Source organism: Melozone crissalis, unplaced genomic scaffold (assembly GCF_028551555.1).
Source record: "Melozone crissalis strain CALT ecotype California unplaced genomic scaffold, PUWL_Pcris_2 ptg000007l_1, whole genome shotgun sequence".
In the NCBI taxonomy this organism is placed as follows: domain Eukaryota; kingdom Metazoa; phylum Chordata; class Aves; order Passeriformes; family Passerellidae; genus Melozone; species Melozone crissalis.
Genome location: NW_026535785.1, coordinates 14,436,619 through 14,462,301, shown reverse-complemented (window position 1 = coordinate 14,462,301; position 25,683 = coordinate 14,436,619). Strand labels below are relative to the sequence as shown.

General features: G+C 47.5%; 1 protein-coding gene across 1 annotated transcript; it reads right to left on the bottom strand.

The window, feature by feature from the left end:
* Positions 1 to 4,393: 4,393 nt before the first annotated feature.
* Positions 4,394 to 10,115, bottom strand: PLEKHF1 (pleckstrin homology and FYVE domain containing 1). The gene is made up of 2 exons (XM_054269517.1): positions 10,056 to 10,115; positions 4,394 to 5,227 (listed from the first exon to the last, which is right to left on the bottom strand). The coding sequence occupies exon 2, from the start codon at positions 5,213 to 5,215 to the stop codon at positions 4,394 to 4,396; it is 822 nt and encodes a 273-aa protein (XP_054125492.1). The 5' UTR covers positions 5,216 to 5,227; positions 10,056 to 10,115.
* Positions 10,116 to 25,683: the final 15,568 nt, after the last annotated feature.

Genomic DNA, 25,683 nt, shown 5'->3' with positions numbered 1-25,683 from the left:
GAGCTGCTCAAACAGGAACCTGGTGTGCTCAAGGACATTTTGGGCAGGATCTGGAGACTCAGGTCAGTTTGTCTGGAACTTGCTGCTGAGCACTCATCAAGTCAGAGGCCGTGACACAAGCCAGGAAGCTGTGTCACCCTGTGACCTGGGTGCTGGTGGCTGTGGGTTGTGGGTTGGTTCTGACTCTCACCCTGCTATTGGAGCTGTCTCAGCCATCTGAGGATGCCTGTGAGGGGCACTCCTGAAAGCACTCAGGAAATCCTTTCTATATGAAGCCACTAAGGCTCTAATTTTACTTTATGTAATAACTCTTCCTTTAAAAAACATGTGATATTTTTTTCTTGTTGCTGTTAGAGGGGAAGAGACCTGCCTGGCCTTGAGTTAATGCTTTTTCCTTCTCAAATCCACTCTTTTCCACAGGCTGTCACCAAAACACATTGTGTTTGTGATTTTAAAAGAGAAGAGGTTGGCCGTGCTACCCGGGGCAGCTGGGCAGCAGGATCACAGGGAGCAGGGTGGCTGCCAGCAGCAGATGCTCTGCCCCAGGTGTGTGCCACAGAAGGTGCTGCACGATGGAGCTTTGCTGAAGGAAAACCTTTTCCCTAGCTGGCCTCCTCCTGTTTCTCTCCCCTCCCTACAGGAATAGACTGGGAGGTTGTGTAGCTTGCTCTGGGCTGTGAACCTCAAGGTTTAGAGAAAACCTGCTCCTTGCTTCTTTGCATTTCTGGCCCTCACTGGAACTGAAGTCAAATGCCAGCGTTGGTGTTGCTGGGGGTTCACCAGCACTTCACAGCACCTCCTCTCCTCCACCTGCAGCACAGGACCCCAGCAGTGGCTGTTTGGAGGTTTTATGAACCAGCTCACAGGCAGGAGAGGCTCCTCCCAAACACCCATGGCACTGGGGTTGTTGCCTGTGAGAGGTACCATAAAGCAGAGCAGGCTGGGTACTGCCCTGCAGTGCTGTGCCCCTGGTGTGCAGCCTGGGCTCCTGTCCTGGGCCCTGGCCACCATCTCCAGCACACAGGCCTTGGGCAAGGGTTTCTTGAAGCTGTCTTGTGTCCACAGCAGTGCAACATCTCCTTCATGCCAGCACCATCCTTAAAGGTCCATGGCCTGCAGCAGAAAGGGTGGGAAACAGAAGCCTGTGCTTTTCATTGGAGACACCATTTTGCAGCTCAGGAGCAGCTGGGACCGTGGGTACTCCTCAGTTCCTCCCCCTAATCAAAAACCCAGGCAGAGTGAGGAACATGAGAAACTGCCTTGCAGCAGCAGTGAGTTGGAGGAGGCTGTGAGCTGTGGCAGAGCCAGAAATCCAGCTTGGATAGAAACTGAGTGTCTGAGTAACTGGGAGCAAGCCTTGGAGCAGCTGGCTCACCTCTCCCTCCTGAGTGCTCGTGAATGCTGAGTCAGCACGTGCTGGGAGCTGGGGTGTGCCTGAGCTGTGCCTTGGGACAGCAGAACACTCAGCTTTCCTGGAACCTTTTTATCCTTTCAGTTTATCTGCAGAGCAAAGCTCCCCATTACCTTCTCTTTAGCTTTCCTGACTGGCTGCTGCACCAGTGCCATCCTCTTCCTCCCCTTGCAACCAACTCTGGAGAGGATGGTGTGCAATGGGGACACCCTCACCCTGCTGTGCCCTTTGGGCTGTGACACCTTCAGGCAGGGGCTGAGCAAGGAACCTCTTCTGGCACATGACCCCAGAGGTGACGTCTAGGAGCCCTTCAGGAGGGGGCTGTGACCCCACAAAGCCTCCAGCCTGCAGATGTTCCCTAAGGAGAGCACTGGAGCCCTTCCTGGCCACATGGGGCTGCCAACTGGAGTGGATCTCTGCTAAGGCCTTTATTTAGCTAAAACAGAGAGAGCACAAACCATCAGGAAATGCCCTATTAATGCACTGGAGATAGAATCAGGCTGGAAAACTCCAGGCTGGACTGTAACAGCACACAGCCTGTGATTTAAAACCCATGTGTTCAGCAGGCCAGAAGCCAGGAGCCCCAGGCTCTAATCCCAGTGCTGAGTTCCACAACAGAGCTTCAGGAAGTGGGGGAGAGGCTTTGTTTAAATTTCCCCATGTTTTCCTGGGCAGGACCCTTTTACCATAGGCATTAACAGTTTAAGAACTGCTTGGTTTCTTGGGGCTTGCAGTTGGTGGAAGATGTGTCCATTTCCCCAGAAGCCATAGGCAGCATGCATCAGAAAAAGGGGCTGGGTTGTTATTGGTGGTTTGTTGTGATTTTTTTTCCCCTGCTGTGATTAAGAAAAGCTTTTGCTCACCAAGAAGGCATTCTTTAGAGGAGTGCCTGTCCCTCATTAGAGCATAAAAGCAGTTCATAGGTCTTTTGGGGCTGGCAGCAGTAAGACCTTCGAACACACAAGTAAGCTGATCTCTAACTGAACTAAGGATTAGGTTCCAAACTGCACTGCATTTCTGATTGGATGCACACTCAGCAGCTGGGCTATTTTTGGCTCGTGAGCCATTCTAATGGCTGTTTATTTTTAAGGTCATTTTCTGTTTGCATAGCATGTACACCCTTCTGGTGGGTGGGAGGCATTGTAAAAACAATCACTGCTGTGCAGAGCTAGGAACTAAGTCTGGAGAGGGATGGAAAAAACAGAACTCAGTGTACTTATTGCTTTAAAGCCCAAAAACATCTGCTTAGGTCATAAGGTTTGCTGGCCCACTCTGAGCTGTGTCCCCAGCGGAAAAAGTCTGTTCCAGTTGATACAGACTACTGCAGGGATTGCAGGAGACCTGGGAAAGCCTGCCAGACAACAACTGGGTATAAATAGAAAGGAAGCATCAGATTGATGCCCTTACCTTCAAGGAGTAAATAGAAACCAGAGCAGTCTCCCCACAGCAGAGGAGTCACCACTTGTGCTGGGCTGGCCAGGCCTGGGTCCCAGCTCTTGTTAAGACCCTTGTTCAATAATAACATCCTTTATTGTCCTGCTTTCCTGGCTCCTTCCTGTTGGCAGTATCTTTATTCACACAGTCAAGTGATACAAATTCACTGGAACAGTAGCAGTTTATAAAAGAGAGGAGTAAGAATAATTATCTTGAACTGAAATTTAAAAAACACATGGCCACCTGTCAAGCAATGCTCTGCTTGTGACAGCTCATGGTAAGGAAACATTTTACAACATTGGCAGTGTATTCCCAGCCATGCTGCTTTTCCAGACCACAAAATACACAATTTAAAAATATACTAAAAGTAATAATGGAGTTTGTAGAAATGCTTGCTGCAAAACAATTGCTGTTGTCTGATTTCCTCTATATTTACTCCCTTGCTACATTATGACAGAATACTGGAATAAACACAGTTTATTTCTAACTGAATTTGAACTTTAAAGTTGATCTCAAGTAAACTGTAAAGTCTTTGGCTCCCATCCTTGAAGTACATGAAGGACCTTAACTTTGGACTTGTGAGGCTGATAAGGCAGGAGGTGAACCCACAAGTGAGAATCTGATGCCTTGGGCAGCAGCCCAGGAGGGAAGAGGAAGCTGAAGTGCTGTACTTCACAGGATCTTAATTTGGGCTTTTCCCTGGATTTTTACAGACTTTTATCAAGTCTTCCCTGGGCTCTCCTTTTACCTGATAGGCTGGAGATTTCAAGTTTCTAGTAATCTGGTATAACTGCCTGTGTTTGAGATTTGGGCTCTGCACTCAGTTGAGTGAACTGCAGCACCTCTCTCCCTCCGTATTTCACTGCTCAGGGTCATTTTCCTGTCCTTTTGCCCTCCCTTCCCTCCTCCTGGCATGGCCTCTTTCCATGTGAGAGAGCTGGATGCTCCATGCTTTGCTGAGGCTCACACTGAGCCCCACACAAGCTCCCTGCATTCCAAGTACCATTCTCTGAGTGTTTCCAACCTTGAGAACACAGGGAATCAATCCAGTGCTGGCTGTGCTGTGCAGGGATGAGCAGCTATTCCCTTGGGCTGGCATGCCTGCAGTGAGAATCTCAGAATGCTCATGGAAAGGGACATCCAGAGTGGCCCTTGCTGTGACAGAGGAACACACAGTGAGCAGGCCAATGTGTTCAACTCTGGGATTTCATGCTCCTTTTCCTCCCAAGAGCCAATCTCAAACCATTTCAAACAAGAGATGTTTTAGCAGAGATGAAGAATAAGGCACTGAAGGTGAGCTCATTTGGCCAAGACTGATCCACAGGGCACTGCCCCAGTCCTCAATGCTCTTCACTGAGCTGTTCTCTCTGTGCTCACATCGTATGAGACATTTTCAGAGGGGAAACCTTGTATCAGCTCTCACAGCACACACAGGGGCCAGGACCCACCTGCCTAGGCACGGCCTTCAGAGAAACCATCGAGAAGGACACGCACTGGAGGCCAGAGGTTGGCTTCCCAGTGTATAAACACCACCAGCTCCCAGAGAGGTCAGCTGTGGAAAGATGACCAGGATACCTGTGAGGTATAAAACTCTGAGTCAGCTGGCCAGTGCTCAGCCCTGTCATCGTCAGACTTGTCGCTCTCATCGCCGCTGGAGGGCTCGTAGCCCTGCGTGGCAGAGGGGATGGGCTCCGTCTGCCTCCGATCCGCCTCCGCCTCCTTCTTCTTCTCGGCCAGCAGCTGCCTGTAGCACAGGTTGCAGACCCTCAGGGGCTTGGGGGACAGCCTGGGCATCAGGAACCTCTGGCGGGAGCAGTCGGCGCACACGACGAAGCCGCACTTGCGGCAGTGGTGCCTGCGGGTGAGCGTGGAGAACTTGGTGTGCGTGCAGCGCATGCAGATGTCCGTGGCCTTGTCGGGGATCCAGGGCGCCGCGGGCTCCCTGCACGGCTGCCGGCCCGTCTTGCTCAGCAGGTGCTTGATGCACTCCTCCAGGTGGCTGATCCACTCCTTCCTCTCCGTCAGGGACGCTGCCGACACCACAAAGGACTTCTTGGAGGTTTTGATCATCCAGCGGTTCTTCATCTGCAGGGTGTCCGGCAGCGTCTCCAGAGTGACGTCTTCAAGGGGGATGATGTGCTGGGAGTTGTACTTCCTTTTGTTGAGGATGATGCTGCCGTAGACCAGGATGTCGTTGAAGAGGAAAAAGATGCGAGGCTTTGGCTTCTTGCGGCATTCCTTGGTTAAAATCCCTTCTCCCAGGAGCACCCTGCCCGGCAAGGCCAAGGGCTGCCCAGAAGCCCCAAAGCAGCTCTCCACAGCAGCGATGCGCTGGCTGTTGATCTCCGTGTTTGCAAGGTGGTCCATCATGTCCAGCTCCCTCTGCAGAGAGGAAAACACAGAAGGAAGAGGTGAAACTGCAGACACCTGCACCAGGGTGAGGGTGAGTAGCCAGTGGATGCACAGGTGAGATACTCCTGAGGCTACAGGTGATCTCATGAGCACATCTGGCTGTGGTTTGTTATCTTTCTAAATAAAATCTTCAAACTTTCTGACCTCATTTTGCAACAGCCCAAGCTATACTTAGAAGGTTCAATTTACAGCAATGGAAGCCCTTGAAGGCAAAGCCAGGTCTTCCTGGTTGTGCTTTTTACCAGTCTCCCTGTGTGCCCTTAGAAAAAAAAGCTGCTTGATCTGAACCTGATTTTATGCAGATCCATAGAGAGCAAACCTCCTGTTTCTGACTGCACACCTGCTTTCTCAAGGATTGCTTACAGACACACACCTCCCACAGCTCCATTTTGGGCCTGAGCTGAGGCAGGAGCAAAAGAAAACTCTGTGGTATCACCTCTTCCATGCATGACAAAAAGGGTAAAAAAAGGAAATTTAAAAAGCCCCCATGATGTGAATAAACCCACAGAAGTTCAGCCTTTCCTCTGTTATCCCAGGACTGACAGTGCTTCCAAATGCAAGACACATCATTCTGAAAACAGTGAGCTTTGCTGAAGGGGAAGTGGAATGCAGCACACTCATCTCTCCCACACCTCTGCACCCTCCTTCTCACTCAGTCTGGGGTTTGACACTGTGCTGTGCTTTGTTCTAGCAGGAAACCCAGGTAAGAGTAACCCTGAAGTGAAAGCAGCTGCTGGCTCTTGGCAGGCTGCACTAAGGGAGGTGCTCCCTGGCAGTGGATTTTCTCCTTGTCCCTTGCAGGCTGGAGGGTGCTGCCCAAGGCCAGCTGGCCATGGCAATGTGAGTCATTTCCTCTTGCACAGAGGGAGCTCAGCCATCACAAGGCAGCTCCGAGATCACAGGGCCATGTGCTGTTACCCTGCTTGCGGCTGCTGGTTGATGGAAGCACTCATGCAGAGCTGCTCTCCACTGCTATCCCTGTGCTCCTTGCCCAGAGTCCCTGCTGCCAAGGAGGCTGGAGGGAAGAGGAGGATGACAACATGCCTGGTCCCGTGTGTGTGGGACATTCTACCCTTGCTCCTCACCCCCAGTCACCCCTTTGCTGTGCTGGAAGGGAAACCACAGAGCTGCTGCAAACCATGCACCTCTCAGCTGATCCATCTGGCAGGCAGACTGGGCAATTCCTCTGGGTTCCCAGAGCTTCCCTCTCTAGGGTGAAAAGGCACAAGGTTCAGCCATGGCAGACCTAACTGGAGTGACCCAGCCTGCAGGAACAGCTTTCACTGAGTGCTGAGTGCTCCTAAGAGCTGCCTTCCTCGGGGTCCCCCTCAAGCTGCAGGGGGGATGTGAATCCTCAGGGCCTCAAAGCCCAGGAGTGCACTGGGTGGGGCTGGGCACTGCTGGGCACATCCACTCACTTCACATTCCCTGAGTGCTCTGGCCAGGCTGCAGCCAGAGGGGGAATCCAGGGCTGCCTGCAGCAGCAGGAGCTGACAGCACTCCCCAGCCAACCTGCCATGGCACAACGTGCAGCAGCTGGGCCAAGGTCCTGTCCCTTGTCATCAGAGAGGAGAGAGCCTCCATTCCCAGCGTGGCTCCATCAGCCTGAGTGCATCTGTGCAGGGAGAGGAGATGTCCTGCTGCAATAAGCACCAGGTGTCTTTACCCTGTCCCTCTCAAATACACAAATGAGGCTGAAGAGCACACAGGCAGGACAAACTGCTGTCCACAAACTCCCTGACTAGGGCTACCCAGACTCCACCTATCCTGGGATATGATCTCTCCACACATCCCTGGATGAGGAGTTTCTGTGTGAAAGAGCAAGATGAGCACACAAATAATACAGGAAAAACTCAAATTACAGCTTGGGATCCTTGGTGTGCAAAGTCTGTGAATGCAATAATATGCTGTCAAGAATTTTGGGCACCAGCCACACCAAATGGGATAAACCAAAGCAGTCCCACCAGTTTCCTTCCATTGTGCTGCTGGATTATGGAGCTCTTAGCCTGCCTCTTTCATTTTATGTAGTTTAGAAGCATGCCCCAACCTCTCAAGAACTTATGGTACTTGACATGACTGCTTCTAGGGATCTCTGACACCAGATTCCAGTGGAAACTAAAATATTTTGTCAGATATAGAGACCTTGCCTGCACAGAGCCAGGAAACCTGAAATCCTTTCCAAAGAGGAGTGTAAGCTGTGCTGCTGTGAAAGCTTTAGCTGATGCACTGACCTGGGTCCCTCTTGGACTTACTGCATGGAGCAAAAGGAGAAGGGGCTGGACACAATCCTGTAGTGTGAAAAAACCAAAGGTGAGCTCTCATTACACATCAGACTTCTACCTGCAGCTATGTCCCTACTCCTCCACCCTCTGGTTTGCTCCCTAGTTAAAATACCACGAGTTAACCTAAGAAAAGCCAACTCTGTTGTGGGAAAATCTTCTCTGCTAAGACTACAATTGTTGGCTGCTCTAGCTCAGGGTATTTCTTGAAGGAGTTTTCGTGGGATGCAAAAGCAGAATGTTTTCCTCCCATCTCTCTCCACCTCAGGCAGAAGTGACTGGAGAACAGCACATACACATAATAAAAAGTTAAAAAAAATAAAATGGTAGGAGTGGGACTCACAGTGCCTACCTTTAGGCTTGGACAATTCACTCTGTGTTATTCCTGTTCAGGTAGGGGGGCAGAAACAGCCATCTGGGGGGCTGACTCATCACATCCCATCACAAGCCAGATCCATCCTGCCCCGAGTTCCACACAGAGCTCAGCTTGACCAACCACATAAAACCCAATTTCATGTTAATACTGTGACTCACTGCAAATAATCCACAGTTTGACTTTGGAATGCAGGCACTTTGTGAATCTGGTAAATAAAGATAGTTGCTGAGTGTTACTATGGTCTGCTTTCCTGGGAGATGAGAGCCTCTCCCTTTGGAACAAAGTGAGGGTATGAAGTCTAATCTACTTTATTCATTTTGGTAAATTATTTTTTTTCCTGTTTGCTTAAGTTTGCTGTGTCAGGTCAGCATGGTGACAGTGCTTATTAGCAAGTGCTACATGTGCCCATGTACCACATGCAGCAGCAGCAGCACCTTACCCAGCTGAAATTAAGGTGGCAAGATGTGTTTTTCTGGCATGCTGCTTTTCACAGAAGTTTCTGGCATGGCAAATTCTGGGGCTGTTTTTTTCATCAAGATCTGCTGGGTCTGCATGTGATCAAATACTATGCAGTGAACATGACTGATGTTCAAAGGAAAAGAACCACCAGCTTGGCACTCCCCTCCAGAAGTAAGCACGCCACAACACTTAACAATGCGGGCTTGTTCACTTGTGATTATAAACAGCCATGTTGATGCCTGCCAGGCACAGCATTTCAGCTTCAGCTCACGGGTCAGCAAGTCTGGGGTATGTTTTTCAAGTCTGTATGTACCTAAGGCTTAGGTGTACCGATGCACAGAGCTGTTCCACCTGATCCTTCCATTCCTGCCATCAGGGAGAGCTGACAGCCCTGGTATCCACTGCATACCTCATGCATACCACACATGGGATGGTCCATGACACCCAGATCTCACTGCTGAGGGCTGCCAGCAGGGAATGCCCCGAGCCTCATCTCTCTGCAACTTTTCCTGAATCCCTCTTTCTGCCTTGCTCTGAGAAATCTCTCCTGGAGTTAGGGCTGGCATAAGCTCTTGCTCACCAAGCTGCAAGTAGGATGCAGCTGCCCGAGCAGGCATTTAGAGCAAGAAGAACAAAGTTCCTCTCCTTTTCCTGCCGGAGGGCATTTCAGCTCGCTTCTCCCTCTCCCGGCACGCTGTAACTGCAGGGGTAAGGAGGGCAGGCTCTGGTAAGCCCCTTCCTGCCGTGCTTACAAGGAACCCAACTCAGCACATGCACATTTTGGGGCTGGCTGTCACAGGGGGCCTTTAGGAATGTGACAGTCCCGGTGGGACAGGGACTGACTGAGCTGCCAAGCTGCTCGCCACTGCTGCTCAGCAGGGCCAGAGCAAAGGGACGGCCGGGCAGGCTTTGAGGAGCTCGGGCTGATGCTACCGAACCCGCTGGTGACAGCCTGAGCTCAGCTGTGGCGCTTGCAAGTGCCAGCCAGGCTCAGAGGCGCCCAAGCAGCGCAGGAAGGGTAGGAAGGGAGGGAGGAAGAGGGAAAACCACGAAACTCAAGGCAGAGCCTTACCCCGTCCGTGCCCCGCTCCCTGTCCCCGCACTCATCCCGAGGCTCTCCGGACTCGTGACCAAGGACACACACGGGCTGGCTGCCGAGGGGACCGCCAGGGAAGCGACAACTGTCCCTCGCTGTCCCTCGCAGCGCCCGGGAGCTCAGCGCCCCTCTGGGACAGGCGCAGGCCCACGCGGGGTCCCGCTTACAGCTCCGCAGCGGGACAGCGTCCGGGTTTGGTACGCGGGCAAAGTTGGGACTTAGAGTCCCTCTAAAACCCCAACACACCCTCCCTTCTAAAAACCTCAGCATACCCTCCCCTCTGGAGCCGTGCTCGGGCCGCAAGCTCCGCACACGCGTCAGGGGATCGCGGGACGGGCAGGACACACCGCGGGATCCCCGGGACGGGCAGCGCACACCGCGGGACCCCGGGTCGAAGCCGGCAGTCCGCATGGCCCCCTCACTTCGCCGCTCTGTTCGACGGCTGGTGGAGCGGAGCCGCCAGACAGCTCCTGTCCCCCGCTCCGGCCCGGCAGCGGAAAAGCCCCAGCTCTCCCCTCCGTCCCACACCGAACCCCGGCTCTCCCCGCCGCCCCGCGCCGCCCGAACCCAGCCCCGCTCGGCCCGTACCTACCGGCCCCGGTAACGCTCCCGCGGGCCGCGCCGGACGGCTCCGCTCCGCTCCAGAGCCGGGCCCCGCTGCCGCTCCCCGCCCACCGCCACCGCCGCCAATGGGCGCCCCGGGGCCGGGCTGGGCTGCCGGGGCTGGGACGGCCCCACAGGGCCGTGAGGGGGACTGCCTGTGCCCCACGGCTGCCTGTGTGCCCTATGGCTGTGTGCCCCATGGCTCTGTGACCCACGGCTGTGTGTGCCCCACGCCTGCCTGTGTGCCCCACGCCTGCCTGTGTGCCCCACGGCTGTGTGTGCCCCATTCCTGTGTGCCCCATGTCTGTGCCCCGCGGCTGTGTGCCCCATGGCTGCCTGTGCCCCATGGCTGTGTGTGTGCCCCATAGCTCTGTGTGCCCTGCTGCCATCCAGCACCCTCCTGCACACTCTCCTCTTGGCCCCACAAGCACAGCTCAGTGTAATTAGTTTGCTGGCAGTTTTAAGTTTCCAGTTTGATCACCCCCTAATCACGTTATATTCCATCCAGCAGAAGGGTACACATGGATGGCATTGTGTAAAGATTGTTTCAGTGATAAAGCACCCCCGGTGTTTCACAGTTAAGAAGAAGGATATAAATAGAACTACACATTACACTGGTCCAAAACAGAAACCAGACCTGCTCCCAAGCCTTGGATCACAGCTTCTCACCACTTCTGTAGTTACACTTACACATGTCTGTGTAGAGAATGCTCTATTAACACCGAATTGGCGTTGCAGGGAAATCTTTTACATTCCTCTCTCCCACTCATGACAGTGCCAGGAGGGTGGTGGGGCTGGTGGGCAGAGGCTGTGAGTGTCCCCAGCACTGCTGAAGGTGCTGCAGGGCACCCGAGCTCTGGCCCTTGCCAGGTGCAGTCACACAACCCCAGGCCTGGGCTGATCTATAATTCAGGTGCTTGCTCACTTTCTGTAATAGCTTTTCTATTTTTAATGGGAAGTGATGGACCTGTCAAGGTATTAGAAATATTTTTTTTCCCAGGTTTTCATTTTCTTTGGTAATAATAATATGGGCTGGGAAGCTCATGGTGCACTTTAGAGCTAAAGTGCTTGGCAATCGTGGGAGCTTCCAAAAGACCTTATTTCTTTACACTTTGTGTTTGTGTCAGACGAGAAGATAAATGAGGACATGGACTAAGTTCAGTGCCTAGCAGTGTATGAGGGGGGATTGCAGAGAGAGCCATCAGGTCACTGAGAAACCCCTGAAAACCTGGGAGAAAGCTCAGCACAGAGGGGAGGCTGCTGGGCTGGACAGATTCAGGTTATCACTATATAATACTGATATATAAGTTATATATATATATATATATATATATATATATATGTATATATCAGGGCTTTCCAGTCCTCTCTTTTCTGTGGGACTGAATTGTCTGTCAGTGCAAGGAGCATGGTCTGCCTTTGCAGACTGGTTCTCACACCTGGGAGCTGGTTTGTGTGGAACTGCTAACTCTGAGGAGATCTGCCCATCTTAGAAATTAATTCTCTACAGAATGCTGGGGTTCTTTAAACAAGGTATAACTGTAAATATCTGTAAACTATAAATAGACAAAGCACTGAACTAAATATGCCAGAATTTGTCTTAGCTGTCAGGCTAATTCAGATCTAACCAGCCACAGATTATTACTCTGAAACTGGTTTTTTGCCTCCTGTATGCTAAAATTATTCTGAATTTGCTCTCATATGCTAATGAAACTATGCTAATAATAGTCTTTATTACTGAGATTTAATATTTTATTTTTCTTGTTGTTTCTCAGCATGCTCACCTGGACAACACATCAGCCAAACACAGCATTGGGCTGGCCAAACCACCTGGGATTTGGAGGTTTTTTGTTTCTCTTCAGTCAGAAGTGGAGGCGTGCTCAGGCAAGTGTTGCATGAGGCAAGGGAAGCCCCAAAATCCACTTTGTGCTCACAGTCAGTGTTAAGCAATTGCAATTGAGAGCTGACTTTCTGTTGGTATTTTGTTTGTTTGTTTTGGAAGCTCTTACACACTTGCTCGAATTCCTCACTGAGATGCAAACTGAGAGTTTCACCAGTAATCTTAAGAGTTATTTGAGAGGCAGGCTCAGGAGCTCTGTTTTTCCTGGCTGTAAACCCAAACATTTGTGGGACCACTTGAAAAAGCTGCAGCCCAAATTACCAGCTTTTAAAGCAACTAGAGCAAGGTGAAGAGACTTTATCTGATTGCCTCTGGCATTTTCTCCAAAGCCACTTGTTTCTCAGTAGCAGAAATATCTTGCCCAATTGGGATGCAATAATTTCAAAGCAAGTAAAGGAAACTGCAGCTGCTCAGCTGAGTCAGCCAAAGGTAAGCTCTGCAGGGGAGAAAATGTTTTTTTATTATCTTCTAGTGGCAAAATTACTACAACAGCCTGCAGGAAAAGATTAGATTATAATAGTAACAAAAACATCTGTTAAATTCTCAGCTCAGTGTATGTTTAGTGCATGTTTGGAAAAGAAGGAAAAACAACCCAGGCATTTGATAAAATTATTTTGACTAAAACTCAGTATTTAGATTCAGTTTGGGATGTTAGGAACCCACTGTGATCATAGGATAGACAGTGATTTTAACTAATTGACTACATGGGGCATTTAATCAGTGGACAAGACAGCCTGTAGCAATGGAGATTTTACTGAATTGAGCTTGGCATACTGTGACCTAATGAAGGAGTAAGGCAACTTGTGTTCATCATCCAGGTTACCTGTAGGGATGAGTGACCTCTGTCCTGAGTGAGGGTGTGGGGATGAATGTTTATCTGATCTGGCTCCTGGGGGTTCAGCTAATCAGCCTCTTCAGAAATGTGTGACTTGCCATGAATGATTTGTGTCTCTGAGGCACTACCAGCTTCATCTGCCTGCTTTAGAAATGCCTGCTTCCAAGTCTGGCAGTGCAGAAGTCACATCCATGCTCAGCTCTGTCAGTACAGGCTGGAATTCAGGTGCGAGTTCCCAAATTCTCACTGGTCCTCATGCCTTGAGGCTGCTGCCCAGCAAACCTGTTTGAGAGGCTGCTTGTGCCTCAGGGCATCTCTAAGCCCTGGTGCAGGAAATTACCCATTTCTTGAGAGGCTCTGGGAGCCTGGCTGCAAAATGATTGCACAAGTGATGAAAGTATTCCTGAAAGCATCCTTTGCTTGCTGTTCTGCCCTTTGCATAAAGCAACGCTCAATCAACATGCTTTTGTTTTTTACAGAGGCTCTGTGTGTGTGCAGCACTTTATCCTCAGGATCTTGAAGGGCAGCGTAAATTCTAATAACTGTGAGGGTTTGTCCCCTTCTCACAGGGAGTTCCACTCTTGCTGTTTCATTTGGTCACAGGATCACTGACACAGAACAGTGGGTGATTTGCTGTTGCCTCCAGCAGCAGCAGGCTCTGGCTCAGAGTGAATCACCCAGGGGCTGAGGAGCATCCCCCAGAGCTCCTGACTCACACCCCACGTGCCTCACCACAGGGCCATGTCCCAGCTCACCAATCCCAGCGATCCTCACAAAAGCTCTTTGTGCAAGGATGATAAAACCTCTCACATTTGCAGATTCTAAAGTTACAAGTTTGTGTTGATGTTTGCTGCACCCTTCCCTGCTCAGACCTCAGCCCTGCTCCCTGCTCCATGAGTGAAGTTCCAACTGTGCAGCACTGCAGTCTCGAATAACCAATAATGATCAATAATTTCTGAGCGGATTGGTTGTGATGAGTCTCCAGGCTGCACCCAAGAACTGCCCAGTGCAGGGACTCCCAAGAGGGAAGCTCAGAAGTCTGAGCTCTCCTGATTTGCAGGAGTGGTGAGCACACACTGAGGAACGAGCAGGAGCCCTGACATGCTGCAGCCCCTGCTCGGAGCAGTGTTCCCCATAGTGGGAACAGGCTGGAGTTGGAATACAAAAGGTGAAGGTGAGGAAAAGCTGAAGTAGGAGAATATAAAATGTCAGGACTGTGAGAGGTGCAGGTGTTCAGTGCAGAGAAGGATATAATGTTAGAACAAAATGTATGAAATTAATGAGGGAAAAAGAGGGGTGTTCAGAAAAGCTCCTGAATGCATTTTTCAGCATGCTGAGAGAAAGCTGCACCTTCTGAGCCCAGCCTTCCTTGCAGAAGGGACCATTCTGGGCACGTTCTTCTGAGCCCTTTTCCTACTGCTGCTGTTCTGTCTGAACAGTGATCTCCTATTCAGTGTGCCTTTATTGCACAAGATAAATCATGGTGAACAAATAACTGGTGAGCAAGTGTTTCAAAGACTAAACTGAGGTAGATTAGCCATTTCAAATATTGAAACAGGGAAAAAGTGTGGGGAACAGAGTGTGATAATCACTGGCTAATGCAAAAAGATGTAAATGACTGATTGACTGATTAGTCAAAGACAAATAAAAGAGTGTCATTCCTGAACCCTGCTTTGCCTATGGATATAGCTTCTATTTATGTGAAGAACATGCTTTGGTCTCTTTCCTTTGTAACTGCTACCCAGGCTGAATGTGTGCATTGGTCAGAAAGGAGAAACCCTCTCTTTGTAAGGGACCTTGCCCCACATCAGTGTCTTTTGTGCAGGAAGGCATCTGCTGCCATTGCCTGGGGAAGGTTCATGCACTGAGTGCATGTGCAGAGAGCTCTGTGAAGGGGGAACAAAAAGGGAAATCTTTGTTTCCTTTTGTTATCTTCAAATGCAAGGGAACACAGCCATGTGATGTGGTTTTTTTCCAAGGTGTTCCGCTGACATCCTGGAAACCAAGAGAGCAAACCTCAGCTTGGCTGAGATCCCCATCCATTGACATGCTGGATCTTCAGGTGCAGAGATGCTGATCTGAATGAGGAATTGGGGATTTCTTCTGAGGTGGAAGAGGTTTATTGGCTTTTAGAGATTGTGTTGCTGCCTGGGTGGTGCAGGATGTATGAGATGTGACACAGAGGATGTATGAAGGATCACACCTTAATTTGTGAAGTGCAAAAATTGGTGTCTGGTTGAGAAACCAGAGGGATGTTGTATAATAGGAGGTTTGTGGTTGCTGTTGAGGAGGCATCTGAAGGAGGAGCTGAGAATTCTGCTCTGTTCTTCAGCTCAAGCTCTGCAAAAATTGTCCATGTCCAGGTGATGCCATTCTGCATTTTTGGGAGAGTTTTGGAAGAGTTAACATTTTCCTGAGATTTCTCTCTTACTGGTGTACTGAAATGCAGGATGCTTTGGTTTTCTTTTTCTTTATTTTTTAAAATTTATTTTGTTTTTGTTTTTACTTTTGCTTTATCTGTTCCCAGAATGGCATATTTCATCTCTAACCTCACCCCTGAAGAGCAGCTGGGGGAAGGCACTGCAGGTTGGCTCTGTACCATTTGGGCTGTTTGATTTCATTAGCTTGGGAGCCCTCACAAATGCCTCAGGCCATGCACCTCCTCGTGGACCCAACCTGGGAGACTCCCTTGTGCTGCTGCATGCATTAGCCTTCATTAATACAATTAGCATAATAGCAATTAGGATTCATTATTCCCAGCAAAAAGATAAAGCTGGTAAATCATATCTGTGAATTGAATTCCTCAGCACCTTGTCTTGGGATTGCTTCATTTTGGAGTTGTTTGCTGTTTATATCCTTCCATCTTCTGGAAAAAAAAAAAAAAAACAAAAAAAGAAAGGCACAATTGTAAAACTGTTTGGGTCAGAGAAATGCCCTGAGATGATCTTTCAGGCTTGCTAAATAGGTGAGGTGATCTATGGGACCCTCGCAGCTCACAGAGCCACTCAACAGCACAAACTGCAAACTTCATCTTCTTCAAGCACAAAAGCTACTTAGTTTCCCCATGTTGAAGACTTTTTATAATAGCAATAAGACAACTCTAGAGAGAGCCATCTAATATTAACTCCAGGGAGTAATCATCTAATCACAATCTGGGGGTGATTTGAAGCACTCATCTGGACCAAATGCCTCACAACACCCCAGGAGTGGTTTTATTGCATGATAGCAGTACCCCATTGAGCCTTATTGCTTAATTAAAAACAAATTCCCAAGTAATTTTTTTGCCTTTCCATAAAAACACAGTAGTACATAGCATGTATAAAACATCCATTAAATGATGGTAGATGCAAATTTCCATTGTGAGATACAATCCGTTTCTTTACCACTTGGGGTTGAAGTTAAATGTAAAACCATTTCCTATAATCTGTGCACTGCTGTGTTTAGAGAGGAATAAATATGGGAAGGAGAGGTTCATTGTAGGATGCCTTGTTTTTATTAAGTGATATGTTTGGTCCCTTACAAAGGAATTCAAATTCTCATCCATCTTGCAGACACAGCAGTCAGTCATCACTGTGGCCTTTTCTGCTTCTTCCCGGAGATTTCCTCAGCTTGCACCATTCCAGGGCAGCTTCAGGGGAATGCTGTCCTTGTGTGGGGTTGCCATGGCTCTCAGAGCAGAGAGAGCAGTGCTGCTGCTGTGTTTGGGGTCACACAGCATAGAACAGGGGGTGCCCACGAGTGTTTGTGGGTTTGTGGTGCATGGTTTATCCCCTGTGTGGTGATACCCTGGTTTATCCACCAGGCTGATCCCCTTTGGTGGTGCTGCCCTGGCTGTGGCTGAGATGTTTCCCAGCCCTGCAGTTTCCCTGGGAAAACTTCCACAGCTGTGCCAGGGCCCCTGCTCTCCTGGGGACCCAGAGTGTGCTTGGGAAGGGTGTGAAAGTCCCTCCAGTTTCTGGAGAGGAATGCCTGGGCTCCCTGGCACCTCTGCAGAGTGTTTTCATAGCCCCAAGGACTCTGAGTGTTGTTTGCATGGGAAAAGAATAAGATGAATGTGTCCTTACAAACAGAGCATGAGAATCTGCTTGTAGATAGGGCCAGGGACTTACAGATAGGGAGGGAAGAAACCATCAGTTCTGGAAAATGTTACTAATTGACACAGACTGCTGCTCATCCAAGGCCGTGATAAACTCCTGAACTTACAGAAAAAGAACAAAGGCTTAAGACAGTTATGAATAGTGTTTTGTTATAAAAGAAAAAATAAAGGGGGGTGTGTATTACAGGGGGCATGGAGTAGAGGATTCAGGGAGCCTGTACCTTCAGAATACCTCTGCCAGTGGGGAGAGGAAGAGTGGCCAGGAACTTAGCATAAAGAGGGGGCTGCATCCCCCAAGAATTTGAGAGACCCCATGGAAAAATCTCCATGGCCTCAGCCTTTATTCAGATAAAGTTACAGGACTCCTCTGTCTCCTTTTTGGACACAAATCTCTGGTGTTGTGGGTTTTTCTGCACCCATGTTATAGAGGGAGAAAATCCAAGTTTTTAAATGTTTATTGAAAATCATACAGGGAGTGATGGAGCCACTGCTCAGAAGTCCTGGCAGCCAAAGCTGTAATTGGACTTTTGGCCACAGCACTGAAATAAATGGGGGCAAAAGGGTTGATATGACATTTTCCTCAGATTTGTTTCTTGCGTTGCCTTTAATTGAATGGAGACAATCTTGCAAGTACAAATTTTTAAATAAAAGCTGAGAATTAATAGTAACTATTTCTCTGGTTGTTCCAGGTGCTGGAGCCTTCTCATGGTATCTACAAGCTCAGGACAGAGGATGACACTTGTCAATCTCTCCCAGTGTGGGCCCCACCCTGTGTTGAGCACATCCTTCTGGTTTTCCCTGTCCCATGGTGGCTCCCCAAGGAGCAATGTGTGAGTATCTGCTGCTGCAGTTGGGGTTATGGAGGCTGTGTGCCATCTCCTGTACTTAGATTTTGTAAAAAATAATGTTCAGGGTTGTTTTTTTGTGAACACTTTGATAGAATGCTTTGCTGACTTCATTTTTAATGTGCCATTAGAGAGGTGTTAAATGTTGTGATGGAGGATTTGTTATAAAGAGGTTGCAGCATTGTAGTGAGACAATGGATGAGAGTAAACTGTTGCCTGCTTCTGCAGCCTGAGAACAGTCTGAAAGAGCAGCTGAAAGAATAATTAAACCTGTGTATTTTCAACAGTTCTGTACTAACCAGGGGCATTGCCAGGCCAGAAAAAGACATGAAAGGATCTGAGAGTGCTCTTGAACAAGAAGCATTTTTACCTGAAAGATCTCTGCTGGCATTATTAGGGATGCCATTATCTTGCTTTGATCTGACTCTCTAGGAGTGGCTGCTCACACAGCTGACCCAAAGCAAGCAGCCAACAAAGGAGAGCCCTAATGGACTTTAATACCTTCAGGGAAGGGTTTTTCTTCCCATCAGATCTGTGTCACTTTACAAAGGCCCCTTTCATCTTAATATGCCTGCTGGGGCTGGCTGCCAGCAGTGGGACCAGCGCAGCCCTGGCTAAGGGCAGAGTGGATGTCACTGCTCCAGCCCTGTGTCCCTGACGAGCTCAGGGTGCAGCTGAGGGCTCAGCACTGCTCCCTGGCTGCCACTGCTGCTGGACCATGGGCAGGGCTGGCTCTGCTGCAAAACCTACTGCAAAAAAAGCCCAAACAGACTGTGGAAGATGCCCTACCGTGGCTGGTTTTTAGTTGTTTTTGTTTGGTTTTGTTTGTTTATTTTGCTGTTGTTTGGGGGGGTTGGGTTTTTTTCTTGTTTTGGTGGGGTTTTTTTTTTGTTGTTTGTTTGGTTTTTGGGGTTTTTTTTTGGAAGTAGGTTTTGAAGCAGAGCCAGGGGTTTGTTGGGGTGGGCAAAGGCACACCCTGGCCATGTGAAATACCTGTCTTACTCTGACTGCAGCAGAGCACAGACCTAGCCTGTTCTGTCACCTGAGCACATATAGCTAAGCTTTAGGGCACAGAATAACAATTATATCTGCCTTTATTTGGCCTTTTAAATGAGGAGTCAGGAATCTTGTGTTGGTGGTTCTGGGATATTTATGATTCCCTTTAAGAGTATATCCTTCCACTGAGGAAATGAAGAGTGTGATATTTTAGCTGTTGGAAATGCCTGGCTTGGTTGGTTCTGTTTCCCGATTTCATTTTGCCATGGTAGGCAATTCAGAAAATATATTTGCAGCAAGGAAAATGGAGTTGTTATGGAAACATCTGAGCGAGGCAGCTGACAGGGGTAGGGCAGGCAGCAGATTCGCTGTGCACACAGACACTCTGAAACAGCGAGTTCATGTAAGGTAAGGGAGCAGTTTCGAGGCACTGTCTGCTTCCTGGGTGGGTTTTATGGCACAAGAGGGGAAAAAAAAACCACTTTAAAACTGTGAGCATGTGGCTCCATCTTCTGGTACCAAAGCAAAGTGTGTTGCTCTGGATACAGACAGAGGTGAGATTTCTGTATCGTTTTTATGTCAACTTCTACGAAAGAAACAACAAACCCAGCAGCAAAAATAATAACAAATTAAAGTACCTGTGCCCTAGAGCCAATACCTGTGTCTAGACTTCCTTCTGGAAATCTACAAGTAGATTTCCTGAAGCTACAAACTATTCTGCTGGGGGAAAACTGCCTTTTGAAACATTCCCTTACATGTTTAGCCCCAGGTGGAACCGGTGTTTGCTGAGTTGGGCTCTCCCAGGGCAGCCTGGTGCCCCTGCAGGTGCTGCTCTCCTGCTCCTGGCTGCGGGATGCATTTCTTTGTTCCCCTCTGCAACATCATCTTTGGCAAAGCAGCTCAAATTCCTGATGCAGCCTCGTGGAAATGCTAGCTGGGTAGAAGCAGGAATGAATGGCTCTTGGAGGCAGGCTGCCAGAAGTCAAAAGAAAATAAAGCTGTTTTACGACTTCAGCAAAGAGTGAATGTTGTTACAGCGCATATTGCGCATGCTTAATTGGGCTTGGTTACTCAATCTGTTCACCTTAGCAACTCATTTTGCTTTAATCAGAAGTAAGGCATTGTTCAAAACCAGGAGGTGTTATCATTTGCTGGGTAAACCTTGGGGTTTCTAAATAATCCTAAAGAATTGCCCCAACTTTGCTGCTTTAGAACAGCACCCAGCACAAGGAATCAGAACAAAAGGTAATTATCTCGTTGAGCTGCTGTCCTAAAGCTATTGTTGACAATTCATTGCAAACAGGAGGCACTGCTCTGTGAACACAAAATTAAAACTATGGACCATGTGTTTTACTTGGTTTATTCTGTATACATATGTCAGTATGGTTTTTTCCCCTGGATAGTTAGCCTAGGATAAAATGACCCCAAATTGTTTGACAAAGCACTAGTTTTCAGTCCAAACTGAAAACTTCATGGCTGAACTGTGGCAGTGAAGGTGAGGGAATATAAAAGTAATGGCCCCATGCTTGTGCCACTCAAAGATCACTACCATGAGTGATGAGTTACCTGCATGCAGCATTGATCCATGGGAGGGTTGTGTGGAGACCTGCTTGGAAAGAGTGCATTCCTGTATGGCAGGGAAAATAGCAAAAAAATCGCTCCTAAAGTAAGAATTAGCCAGGGCTTCCCATCACAGCCTCAGCAGCAAGGCTGTGGATTAAAAGTAGAGGTGAAAACAGCCTTTACTCCTCACTGTGGTGTTTTTAAGGCCCCACACAGAGGGAAGCATTTTAAATGGCCACAGGCTGTGCTGATAAAATGCAATTGCAACCTCCATAGCTGTTATTTATTGTTTCTAACCTGTCCCTGAGGCTGGGGTACATTGGATTTCCCCTTGGCCCTACTTGAGATTTCTCTTGAGGCTGCCTCCAGTTCCTGCAATCTTTTTTCCCCTCTCCCTATATTTCACCTTCAGTTTCATCCCATTTCATTGGTGAAGCCCAGCTGTAATTTCTAGAGTCTGTGTCTCTCTCCATATCCTGTGGGTTATTCAAAGGGATCTGCTCACCTTTCTGAAAGATGTCACAAGGGTAGCACCTTTCACTGACACTACCGTTAATAAATACCACAGACCTCTTTTATTAGGAAGTACAAATCCCACCCAGAGTGTGGTTGATAAATCAGATCTTTTGCAGACATCTGGAGATTGTATTTGCAAATCCCCAGCCAGCTTGTTTTGTAGTCACTGTTACCATAATTCAGGTTAATGTTGTTGCCACTTTTTACTTGCTAAAACACATGTGGTGCTTTATTGCTTACAGAAAAAAAAGAAAAGTGGCTGCCTTGGAACAGAAGTTCTTTTAAAACCCTTTCTGAAAGTTTGCTGTTTGGAGAAACAAATGTCAAATCAATTGTCCTGTCTTTGAATTGCCATTCTGAAAATGCAAGCTGTGAAAAGAGATTACTTGGGTTCTGCAGCAGGGAGAGTGTAAGAATCTAGATTGAGAATTACGTACCAATGGAGACCTAAAATAACAAGTGGAACAAGTAAACTTTTAGCTTTTCCTGTAAAGATTTACTTAAAAAATATTAGATCCCAAGCGAGGCAGCTCATGCCAAGTTTGAAATCCGATTTGAATTTTTATAGCTGTTATAAACTCTGATATATCACCCTGGAAATAGGGGCTCGTAACAGAAATGCCAAGTCCCTTGGCTATTGCCTCACAAAAAGAGTTGCTGCAATAGGCTGCAGTTCTGAGATAGGTTTGCAAGGCTGGCTTATGTCTGCACATCATCATTCCAGTGGGTCTGAGCTGGGCTCTTCCCATGAATCTGAGGTTGTTTGTGTGGGTGATGAGCTGTGCCAGCTGTGCCAGCTGTGCCAGCTGTGCCAGCCTTCCCAGCAGGGCAGCACAGCCCAGCATGGCCTTGTCCACAGGGAGAGCCTTGGAGCCTGGACATGCTGCTAGGGAAAGGAAAGATAATAAGTAAAGATTATTTTCTGGTGTGCTGTCCTTGTTCTCCTGCATTTCTGCACAGAAGAAATGGAAGTTCCCAAGGAGCCCAAAGGATTCCACATGCCAGTGCTCTTTTCCCTCTCATTATCATACACTTGCAATCAAACTCTAATTTTTGAAATAAAAAACCTGCAGGATTCTTTATTGGGACTATTAAACCTTCAATCTTCATTATTTAGGATGGCTACTTACCTTTTACTCAATGAAGCCATAATGCAACTGCTCCTATAAAAACTATGGAAATGGCTACTGTGGCAGTGAGTAGATTTTCCTCCGTGTAAAATAATCTTCTGTGAGTAAGACATAACTATCATTCACATTAATTAGGCAGCCATATAATGGGGTGTTCAATAGCTATTACATCATTTAAATTCTTCAGTGAGCACCTCAGCCACCCAAGAACTATCCAGCTGAACATTTCTGAGTCCATAATTTTGAAATAATCCTGTAGAGGAAGAATATGCATGGCAGAGTGTTGCAGACAATTTCACCGAGAAAAAAATTAATTTTATTCAGATTTATGGAATTATTTTAACATTTACAAGAAGTGCATAATCCTTTTCTTCCCTCCCTCCCAGAGTAATGGTGCTATAAAGTGGAGTCTATTTTGGGGCTGCACTGTGTGTACACCAGAGAATGTCCAAGGAGCTCAGAGACAGAGGCCAGTGATGGCAGCTGGACACACAGACACACAACAAGCACATCTCCCTACACATTCTGCTATGAACCTGGGGCCTGGAGCCACAAGGCTCAGCTGGGAAACCCTGACCCACAGAAAAGTGAGTGCACTCCTGCTTGAGGTTTGGGTTTGATGTATTTTCCCCTTAAGCCCTTAAGCACTTATATTCAGTTCGGGTTATTGATTTAAAAATTTTGAGGTGAAGCCTCAAATATTTGATATTGATTTGAATATCATGTTATGATATTTGACTTGAATATCATAAATAATGTTTTAATGTATTGTATTAGAACAATGTAAGTTATAATACATTTTTGTACCTTTTAAGATTAGTTCCTCAGTAAAATGTACATATGCCATGAGAGTAGGAGCTGTTCAGATGCCTGTAGAAGGGAATGGTTATTAGAAGATTGGGCAGTGTCTGGAAGTATATGAAAATAACATGTTTAAAGTCAGTATGGTTTCGCAATATGGGAGTAGTTCTCAGCAGAATGAAAGAAAGGAATAGCCTAAAAATAGGCAGGGGAGCAGGGCAGGATAGAATGTAAAGTTTAGACTGTGCCTTTTCCTATCAGTTATTTTAGCTAATTGTAAATTCAATTTTTTCTCTTCGCAATGGTTATAATGTACTGTACCTTATCTGACTAATAGTAGAAAGCAGCAGAGAGCTCTGTTCACAGGGAGAGCTCTTAATTCATTATTAAATGTTGGGTTCTCTGTAGTTTTCCATAATCCCTATCCAGCAGGCAGAGCCTGCAGAGGTGGTGTCAAAACCCACCTGCAGGTAGTGCCAGGTCCTGTTTGTTCTGCAGCCCAGGAGGTTGGTGTTTGCCAGGTGGAACTGCTCCTCTCAGCAGCACATCCTCTGCTTCACAGATCCTCCATTTTCATGTTGCTCATTGATTCAATTAAACTGAGGGGGTTTTCTGCCTTACCAAAATCACTCATTTTCACCCCACACTGTAGGGACTTAGAACTGGAGTTACCATAGGAGTGACAGACTCAAGGATGGGGAGCCTGACACAAGGGCAGGTCAAACCTCTGGGAAATTCCATGGAATCACTGTTGTATAATTGGATTTGGTCTGTGGGACCATGGGCTGGTGAATGCTGCAGCCCCACAGGCTTGATCAGATTTTGGCTTGTCCAACAGCAGGAAGGAAGGTGAGCATTTGTTATGGGAATGGGTACATAGAACTGTTCTGGTTAGGGGCTGAGGGATTGCCCAAAATCCAGGCTCTCCTGGTTTTGAGAAAATACTGCTGCTGTTTCCTGAAAGCATGGTCTGGGTCAGAATTTTGTGTTCTCTCTTACACTTCTGTAAAACACTGGATGAATTGAATACATAGACTTAACACCAGCTACTTGCTGCTGTTATTTCAGTGATTTAATATGAGTTTGTCAGTGATGGTTTTATGGAGTTTTCACTGTATTGCCATCTAACTCATTTTTTAGATGAAATCCCTCTCAAAGAGAATTTTCCATGTGTTTTCTTGGATGTGAATTGGCTTCAATTTCAAACATTTCCTAAAATGTATTAATTTGAGGTTTCAAACAGAAATTGTGGGATTTTTTTTTCTATTCTTGCTTAAATGTTCAAAATTCAGTAACTGAATTGCTTACAATTGTTTTAGTTATAAATATACATACACAGTAATAGGGAGCAGAAATGTGTGTAAGGTAGTGAGGCATTGCTCACTGCTGTTCATTATTCCCTGGTTAGTGAGAGTTTAGGTGTAAAAATCATTAAACAAAAGTCTGCTGAGTGCAACCCAGAGTTGAACATATGAAGGATGAAGCAGATTAGAGGCAGCTGTGATTAGTTCTCCAATTTCCCAGTATTAAATCCATTAGGTATTTACAGTCTCAGCTAATGAAGAGAAGGGAATGGCTGTGAGTGGGCAGGGGAGGGCTGGTGAGGTGTCATTGTCACCTCTCCTGGGTTCTGAGGAAGTTCCTCGACAAGCACTGGGGAGTTTGATGAGTTCTAGGAAAAGTGAACCCAGAGCCTGTGCCAGGTGGGATGAGGTTGATTTGCTGGGTGGTGATCCCAGCTCAGGGATGGTTCAGTGCAGTCATGGATGTTTGGAGCACCTGGAGCCTTTGCAAAAAGGCCTCTCAGCTGAGTTACCAGCTGCAGGAAAGGATCCTGCATGCCTGGGCTGTTCAGCTCTTGTTATTCTGCATTTGTCACCTCTCTGTGCCACTCTGGGGAGCCCTTTGACATCTCCTGGGCACTCTTCCCTGTAAATACTGAAAGCCTTGCTCTTACCAAGGCACTGCCAAGCAGTGTTTGTTTTTGTGCTTGCTGAAATAGCTTAGAAAATGCAAGTGCCAGTAGCTATGGGAAGCTGTATCGTGTTCATCTCTGTGCCCACATGGTAGAACATGTTCTGTCCTTCACAGCACAATGAGACATGATTGTGCCTAATTCCAATTTGTGTGGCATCCCCATTAATGTCTCTTCCAGCCCTCCATTAAAGGCCCTTAATGTTAATTAACTGGACTATGCCAATAAAGTTCTATTAGCTTCCCCCTATTAATTTAATATTATAGGCATTTAACAGATGTCTTAATTAGATGTTACACTGAAGGCTATGAGCAAAATTAAAACTAGGTCATTGTTGTGAAAGGAAAGTTTCTGCTATGATTTATGGCTTCTGCAGCTTTGTTTGTTTTTCCTTCTGACCTCTTACAGGAAACCAAGAGTTTTAATTTTAGAACGTTGAGAGGAGTAATGGGTGGAAGGTAGAATAATAACTTATGTCTAACAACTTTAACACATACTGTTCTTACTTCACAGATAAAAGTTGTGAAATGACTATTTTCCCATGTGAAATACCTGTCCCTGGCAAGAACACTGTTTTCTCCATCTCAAGGGCAATACTTGAATTGCAACAAAGATTTTTTATTTCTAGACCAGCTGCTTCCATTTCCTGATTCCAAAGTATCTGTTCCTGAACCCCAGAATTGCCCACACTGAGAGTTCATTTATCCATTCAGGGATGGTGAAGGTGGTTTGTGTCTGAGGTGCCAGGGAGCTGCAGCTCTCCTGTGACCTCCCAGCAACAGGTCTGGAAAGGAGCTGGGAGCTTTGGGGGCCAGGTAGGTGTTGTGGCACTGGGGGTGGAGGTGGGGATGAGCTCTGGCTGTCCCCTGCCTTGTGTGCCACCAGTGCAGGTGAAAGCTCTGACTGCCCTCCCAACCCAGCTGCTCAGCTTTGGGCTGTGATTGTGTCACAAACAG

What these genes read in the sequence shown, in the direction of transcription:
- PLEKHF1 (XM_054269517.1), bottom strand. Translation starts at nt 5,215, where the DNA reads ATGATGGACCACCTTGCAAACACGGAGATCAACAGCCAGCGCATCGCT.